The sequence below is a fragment of the Rhyacophila brunnea genome, unplaced genomic scaffold (genome assembly GCF_057557595.1).
Source record: "Rhyacophila brunnea isolate RB1 unplaced genomic scaffold, BYU_Rbru_1.0 scaffold_8, whole genome shotgun sequence".
Lineage (NCBI taxonomy): Eukaryota > Metazoa > Arthropoda > Insecta > Trichoptera > Rhyacophilidae > Rhyacophila > Rhyacophila brunnea.
In genome coordinates, this window is record NW_028233350.1 from 8,790,341 (window position 1) to 8,799,145 (window position 8,805).

Consider the following 8,805-nt stretch of genomic DNA (forward strand, 5'->3'; position numbering starts at 1 on the left):
AAAAAATTTTTTATCTAGTAAACTAGTGAAATAAATCTAGTGAACAGCTTGGTATTTATTTAGAGTCCACTATGTGAACTTGGAGCCGAAAAAAAATCACAACTGCCGTCGTAATTAAAGAAATAGTCTTTACAAGTTCTGTTCTATGCCAGTAATGAATATTATTACAATTAAAAAAGTAGAAAATATAATAAGAGGCAGCTAAAGGTCCATAAGTAATATTTTTTTATTCATTTCTATTTATACAATAAACTAGTATGATTGTAAACATGACAAAAAAGATAATAAAGATTATGCTGATCTAAATGGTTTCAATGTTGATAGTACTCATCTTTTCCTTGTCTGTTTCAACGTCGACTTGATTCTGACGAGGCTGGTGATTTTTGTTCTTGGTTTCATGGTTGTGATGAGGGTCTTGCTCTTCTACCTTGTCTGTCCGGAATCGGCTAGAGCGCGATTTTTTTGCGATATATTTTCCACGTGAGCTCTGAGTTATGAAACAGATAAAAGAACATTAATTTATTATTTTAAATAAAATACAAACACATAATATAGATAATACATAGAAATTAGGAATTAAAAAATGTATATGAATCTAGTTATATTATAACTGTGGTTTAAATTATGTAGATGGTAGTGAATATTGACGAAATTGGAAAACAACTAGCATATTAAGTATACATTATTTAATATTTGCAAGGTGCTCGTAGTTCTTCAGTAGCGTAAAAGTTAGAACACTCTAGTCTTCTAAGATTTTTCTTATCTCCTAAGGCTTTTCCAAGCTATGCATTGTCAAAAATAAATACGTTATAAATTATAATAATTTGTAGCTTATAAAAAATATGAATGTACAAACTGATAATAAAGTTAATACGTCTAATAAAAGAGTTGGCTGCACGAAATTTCGCATTGACTCAGTTGTAGCAAATTTCCCACTTGTAATCTGGGATTTATAAATAAATTTTATGATACAGGTATACAAGAGTTAATAACTGTCATTATTGTATAGAGTGAATTGTCAAATTATTGCTCAAGGAATAACTGCCACGAATACTGTTACAATATTCTTGATAAAATAAATATTTTTTTGAATAAACAATTAATAACCAGACACTCCGGTTAATTTCCACTCTACATAACATTCATATATATATATATATATATTTAATATTATTAATAACCATGTCATTGTTTTTTCGTATAAGGTGGTTGTTAGTAATTTTGAACAATCACAAACACTCAGGCTTTGAGAAAATCACATAAATGTATTGTGTCCTCACCGGGATCGAACCCAGAATAGAAAGCCAGCGCCTTACTCACTGCACCACGAGAGCTGCCTAAATTCATATATTATATAAGACGAAAGTTAGTGTCAGCGCTAGTGAGTTTTCTGACACTGAATGCAGGCATCAATAGGATTTGCTTTGATAACAGGGGAAAAAATCCTTCAAAAGTGTGAAGTCAGATCTTTTCCAACTCGATGTTGCATGCTTATAATGCAGTGATATAGAAATGATGTATTATCATCGCAGATGAGAGGAACCTTTCTATATTTTGCTATAATGCTTACACGTATATCAATAATATTTGTTGCTAGATAATAAACTAAAGTTTTAATTAATACATATAGTTTGTAATACTACCACATTTGCATTAATAATTTCTTATATTCAAACAAACCTTTTTCTTCTTATCGTCTTTATCATCTTCTTTTGAATCGCTTTCACTACTGCTACTGCTGCTGCTACTGCTGCTGCTGCTGCTACTACTGCTGCTGCTGCTGCTGTCATCATCATCATCATCATCATCGTCATCGTCATTTTTCTTTCCTTTGTGTTTCTTCACATCTTTTGGAATATTTTTATGGTACTTTGAATGACGGTCCTTGCTTTCCTTTAATAATAATAAATACTTTACATATTAAAATATTCTTAATCAAACAGCACCATAACTTACATGGAGCATCTATTTTCAAAAACAGATAAGTTCACTTGTAGTCAAATGTAATAAAAATCATGGACATATTATTTTGTAGGTGTCAATTAATATGTACTGATGTATAACTTCTAAGCCTCGTAAAAGGTATACGAAGAAAAATTTAAAACACATTATCATAATTTAATATTTTGATTATTTTTGTTGAAAATAGGAGATTTCTTGTCTTTTCCTTATTTTCTCCAGGATCTCATGATTTAGGATCGTGACCCAGGTGATTTGACCATCTGACAGCCTTTTCCATGGCTTGACTCTATACCTCCCGATATCTCAGAATACAAATTGTGGCATTTTTTTAATGTGTCCGTCCACCTAAGTCCTAGAAAGAGATCTTCGATGTTCTCTCCAACCTTTGCCCTCGCATCACTAGTTTTTTCAGGTTGTCTTTTTCTCTGCGTGCTAATGAGATAATCGACAAAAGAGGGGCATATATTTCTAATTTGAATACATAATACAATGGAAAAAAGAAACATTCATCAACCAAAACTAAAAAATAGGAATTATTTTTTCAAGCGTTGACTGTCAATCGTCTGGATATTCAACACCATTGCAGGTTTAGTTATTTTGTCTAGTTAAGTCCCAGGTGAAGCATTTAAACAAAAAAAAATGTTTTGTTAATTGAACAAATGTCATTGATACCTTTGGATCATCTACATCGGAGTCGTCGTCGTCTTCTTCTTGTGTATCATTTTCTGTACTATCATTCTCATTATCACTGAAAAAAAAAACAAATAAATAAATAATTAAATATTCAATACTAATTTTACTTTTAACAATGCTTTTGAAAAATGGTATTGCTTCATTTGAGTGATTATTGACCTATATTTTTCAAACTCTCATTTAAACGGGTGTGTACATTATATTGCAGACATTTATTATATATTGGGAATAAATTACATTGTTAATATTCAAAAATGATTCATAAATAGTGTTTAATTATCTCCACAAATTCTAATCAATTACGTCCTGTTTGACCTATCTGAAAAAACTTTTACAATTTTTTGTATCGTACTAATAATTATACCTTCATTGTATCAAATTTAAATTCTACATGTAGTCCACATTTTCATTACCTACTATATTGATTAATACAATATCGTAGAGTTTATTTTCATTACTTTTTATATCTTGGAATCATTATAAAATACGACTGGTTTTATTAAATAGTTGTTTTAGATCTGAATAACATTTAACAGTTATTTATACATTTTTATTAGTTTAAATAGACATGAAAATGCAGGATAGAATATATCTACGATATTATAATTTAATATTTATTAATTTATCATATAGGAATATTTTTTATTTATTTAATGAACATGGATAGTGATTTGGAAATATAATATATACTATTATATACATCATAATATCATCAGCCGTATAAGCTAGATGGTGGCCTCCCCTAGCTACTTCCACGATTTTCGGTCCCTAGTTTTTCGCTGTTACGTATATCCACTGAAGATTATGAGTTAGTCTATCCAGTGGATTTTGGGGCATTACTGTGGTCATTAAAACCCTTTGGGTATCACTCTATGATAACATTTGTCCGAGGCGTTTGTCCAACCGCCGTGCTACGTTCCAGGATATTGTCTTTTTGTCTCTTTAGCAACCTCCATCATATTGTGCTTCTTGTACGCTTCCATATCCATTCACTTATTTTATGGTTTTGTCGCGTTATGTCCAACATGCATATTTCGATGCCACGTTGCGCTACTCGTAATATTTGGATTTGGGTATATACCTTATACATTATATTGTACAATTAAAACTACTTATATCTTTTTGATATATTCTACATTTGTTTATTAATAATTCAAGATAATTGGATAACATGTTGTCCAGTAGAGAGATCCAGAAAATTAGAGTAGCACAGCGTGGTATGGAGAGGTGGATGCTGGGCATGACGGAAAAGGACAAAACGCGGAATGATTGGATAAGGAAACAGACAAGGGTTTGCGATGTAATAGAGTTCGCTAAAAACCTACAATGGAAATGGGTTGGACACTCTTTTAGACACGTTTAAAGCATCATAGAAAATGGCCGTGCATATCCACGGCAGTATATATGACGTCATATATATGACGGGTGGTGGTGGGAACTTTAACGTAGTATAAAGAAGAGATAATCGCTGGACAAATCTAGTCATTCCATTTCATAAGCAAGAGGTACAAAACGTCCGCAAGGTAAGAGGCCGCTGGATCGATGAAATGGTTAAGTACTGCGGAAGTACGTGGCAACGCAACCTTCAACATGGCAAGCATTCATCCAGCAGTGGATAGATTCAGACTTATGATGATTATATATATTTATTACAAAATGTAAGTATCATTATAAATACGTACAAAAACAATAAGAAAAGTCATGAATTTGTAATGCATCTGTATTTTCATAAATAAATTATTAATAAGATTATTTGTGTATATAAATATAGTTGGTTACCTAAAATATTAGAAAATACATCAAAATGTATTTAAAAAATAATATACTACCTACCATATATTATATATTATTATATATTAGATAGTATAATATAATAAGTTTGGTACTAACGTTTTGTGCCTATGTCGTTGGTGAGATTTGGCTTCGCTAATTACTGCCAGGCATAGAAAAACAGCCGCAAATAAGATAAATAGCCTCATTTTCTGAAAAAAAATACAAATATCGTTTATTAGCGATCTTACACATACGCCCTTTTAACAGTGTTTCAAATCCACATTTTAATCAAATTGAGATTGATACTTTGTGTAATCGAGGCATATCGTCAATTTATTGATAACTTAACATAGTATTTTATTTGTTTGTTTTAAGTATATTCAAAATAAGTATTGAATTAAAATTTATTGCGATACCGGTACATAATATATATTGTATATAGAAAATTTAGCAAACATCAATGTTGGTAAATATAGTAATGTAGTAATATTAAATTGAGACCAAAAGAACAGATAATATATTACTTTTCTCTTACGGAAAGTTTGAAACAGGGTGAGCATATTTAAACTATTAATAATAATTGTAATCAAGTTACGATTCATTATTTTTTTAACTATTTTTTACTAATTAATTTTATAATATTAATACCGTGTATATGTATAATATATAATTAATAATTAGTCGAGTTTAATTACATGTAGTTATTGTACAATACCCTCTATAATAAGTATATAACAAAGTAAATTGCCATGTTCGATTAAAAGAGGAGTATATGGACCTTCACAGGGTGGAGGTTGTATTAACATTTTTTAAGAGAATTAACTTTTAAATATTTGCTCAACCCATTGTTTACTTACACATAATCAGATATAATATATTGAAAAAAAAGATAACGTCAGATTTCAGTTGCAAAAAGATAAAGTGTTTTCTAATGGGTTTGAATTTGAATTTTAATATTTGGCTAGAAATAGTTTAAGATGATTTATTTAGTTATTTATTATTTTGATGATCTAGACCTAGAGTCTGGACCAGGATAGACGGACTAAATATTTAAGTGTAGCACTTTCAAAGTCATTCGCTTAGCTTTTAGGCTCATGTTTGGATACAAATACATAATATTAATAATAAGTAAATAATAATACATAAACTGTGAAATAGTACAACAAAAATAAAAGAATAATATTAATTTCATATGTATTTAACCTTTTTCCAATCAATATCATTAAAAATATAATTATTACAAATATACAATAATTGAGAATTGATTGTATTAATAATTTTAACCGATTAAATTAATGATAAATAGGAATTGAAAACGAATCCGTGACTCACGTAACTGGAGAGCAGCGTGCTTACGTATTTTATATAAAAGATGATAGTTACTTTTAATGGGGTTTAAATAATATATATATATTTCAATATATAATATGTTAGAATAATATAGAATGTTAGTTATAAATAACACGAGTTAAAGCAGCGACGGTAAACTCTTGACTCGCGGATCACACAGTGATCTGTAGCATTATTTCGATATATGTATGTAAATGCCACTTATAATTATTAAACTCGAATTGAAAAGATATCATTTAAAATAGACAATAAAAAATTTCCCAGTTATTTATAGTCACATTATTATATTATTTCTATTTATTTTTGTGATAGTTAAGGTATAAATTAAAAACATGTGTAAGTAATTAGTATCCGCTACAGTTTTTGGGGCACCACAAGAAGATGACAATCTTAAAAATATTGATAACAATGATGCATATTTCTTATATACTGACCAAGTAATTTCTGAGTTATAGCTGAATGATATCGTGACACTTTTTATAACAAAGAAGAATCTGATATATTCCTAATTGCCCTGAAACGTTTCACTTAAAATTTATAAGGAATTGACCCGCGATTCGTAATAAAAACATTTCGTATTCAATTTTGAATGGAATGCTGAATAATGGTTTAATATAGCTGAGAGATAAGGCATCCATCAAAACTAATAAATAATATAAAATAGGTTATTGAGCAATAGTGCTCACAATAAATTGATGACTTGTTGATTTATGATAGTTAAGTTAAAAAAGTAAAACGCAATAAAATATCGAGTGCAATCAATTGACACAATAAATTGTTATTAAATTTCACTCGGGTGATAATTTTAATTGGGTTTATCAGTTTTATTCTATTTCTGTATTCATTTCGCAAAATATTACTCCTCTATCTTGTTTTATATTTTATATTTTTTATATGCACGATAAATTTAAAAAAAAATCATAAAAATCGTAAATATTATTTTGAAAATCATAAATTTATTAATGAAGTAGAATTGATTGGTATTTTCTCACCATATAATAATGTAAATTACTACCTACTCTGCCAAAATTCTAATAAAATCGTAAATATTTAAAAATAAACTATCAGTGTCTTATTTATAGATAACTTCAAACATCGTCAGAAAAATACCTGCTCATTGGAAAAATCTTATAAAAAATATCTTGAACGGGGTATTCGTACACAATAGTTTTATTGTCTGGGTAAGTACTTTATGCATTAGGTTAATTAATCAGACATTTCAAACCTAGTAGGTACAAGTAATGTATTTTCTATAATTAAAATTGATACATGCTCATAAAACTTTCTATAGAACAAACGGAACACTCATATATGGCTAGTCAAATCATTAAAGTGAGAAAAACTAATATTGATTTATGCACTATTTTAACACTACCAAATGTCATGAGACCCGATGGAAGTAGTATAGAAGTAGCAGTAAAATAAATATAAAAAGAACCAGGTTGTTAGAAAATCAAATTATAGTATTGTCACCTTACAGGAAATTGAATCCAGTGATGAAAAGCTGGTAAATTACGTATTTTGATAATGAAGACTTTGAAATAAGTAGGTACCTTTGCGCTGATAATATATGTTTAAAAGTAAAAAATATAAGTCCAGTTATTACCGCAGCTTTGAAATATTGTCAGTTTACGTGGAAATGCATGGTGCTTTCGATTTATTTTTATAACAATTAGACACGTAGTTGAATTAAAGTTTTCGAGTTAAAAAATTGAATAACATTAAAAAAAATAACTTTATCTAGTAAAGGAAAATAAAATAATAATTCTATCAGTTTCGTCGATTAATTTTTCACTTAGACTTATTCTATTTTCATTAAGTATAATATCTGTTACGCACATTTTACTAAGCAAACCATTAACAAGGAAATAAATCATGTTGTAAACATGTTTTTTATGGTATAGCCTTATATTGTTCGATACAATAGTATGTAATTATTATTACGTAAATTCCGATGTTCAAATAAACACAATAACAATATTAAATATAAAATTTTATAAAAATCCTTGAAAAAATATTTTTAGAATACACAATATTATTTAAACTCGCTCCCGAGTCGATAAGCGTAATTATCTTTTTAATAACACGTTGAAATATCAAGGAAGCATATCTTATAATTAGTTTTAAAAATTTATACGCACCGTATTTTAAGCCAATAAAATAAGAACAAACACGATGATGTAAGTGTGGAATATAATTCAAACTAAATCATTTTAATATATATCATGCATTATTTATACCATAAGACAGAATTATTATCTAAAACGCAATAATATAGCGAATTATTATTAAACTATATTAAAATATAGGAACGTAATCATTCAAAATTAAATATTAGATAGTGCATCTTGCACATTATAATATTACATATTTGAATTAAAAACATTAAGTTAGGTGTTACATTGTAAATTTTTATTGCATTTTAGTTAGCATGTAGGTACGTAATAATTATATTGATACCATTTTATAAACAAATTTTTAATAATAAAAGGAATCAATTTGAAGAAACTATAATAATGACTGATCTTTTAAGATGATTTTTAAATAAAGTAGTTTGACAGAAGTTTAAAGTTAGGCTGAATTTCATAATTATATAAATTATTATTTTTCATTCAGTATTGAATATACATACATACAAGATGTAATAAAGTAAGTTTCTTATGTATTTCCTTTAATTATTTATTTAAAAATATTTATGACCTTTTTAACAAAAACACTACAGTTAATTTACACGACTGATAAAATAATGAAGCCCCTAGACACCTACAGTAATATTAGAAATCAAAATAAAACAACATTATTTCTGCTATAAAATAAGCTAGTTGCACGATAGACGGCATCATTTAAAACTTTAGATACCGTAATATAATTTTAAAATATAAGCATGGATACATGATTTTATATTGATCTCTCGGGCGGATTCATTACGAAAAATAAAGTCACAAAGTAGCGCGGCCGCGAAAGACTCCAGTCGGCCGCGAACGGCGCTTTGGCAATGACGTGTAAACCCGCGCCCTGCAGTTTATT

At 28.4% G+C, this 8,805-nt stretch overlaps 1 protein-coding gene across 2 annotated transcripts; it reads right to left on the reverse strand.

The window, feature by feature from the left end:
• Positions 1 to 202: 202 nt before the first annotated feature.
• Positions 203 to 7,988, reverse strand: LOC147063887 (uncharacterized). 2 transcript variants are annotated; one of them, XM_085958579.1, is made up of 5 exons: positions 7,920 to 7,988; positions 4,546 to 4,637; positions 2,635 to 2,710; positions 1,681 to 1,893; positions 203 to 487 (listed from the first exon to the last, which is right to left on the reverse strand). In XM_085958579.1, the coding sequence occupies exons 2-5, from the start codon at positions 4,632 to 4,634 to the stop codon at positions 302 to 304; spliced, it is 564 nt and encodes a 187-aa protein (XP_085814705.1). In that variant the 5' UTR covers positions 4,635 to 4,637; positions 7,920 to 7,988; the 3' UTR covers positions 203 to 301. The 2 variants fall into 2 exon arrangements, with proteins under 2 accessions (XP_085814705.1, XP_085814706.1); XM_085958580.1 differs by lacking the exon at positions 7,920 to 7,988 and adding an exon at positions 6,213 to 6,550.
• Between the last annotated feature and the right edge of the window lie 817 nt (positions 7,989 to 8,805).

What these genes read in the sequence shown, in the direction of transcription:
- LOC147063887 (XM_085958579.1), bottom strand. Translation starts at nt 4,634, where the DNA reads ATGAGGCTATTTATCTTATTTGCGGCTGTTTTTCTATGCCTGGCAGTA. An exon ending in CAACGACATAGGCACAAAAC is followed by an intron (nt 2,711 to 4,545) that starts GTTAGTACCAAA and finishes TTTTTTTTTCAG; the next exon opens with TGATAATGAGAATGATAGTA. An exon ending in AAGACGATAAGAAGAAAAAG is followed by an intron (nt 488 to 1,680) that starts GTTTGTTTGAAT and finishes TTCATAACTCAG; the next exon opens with AGCTCACGTGGAAAATATAT.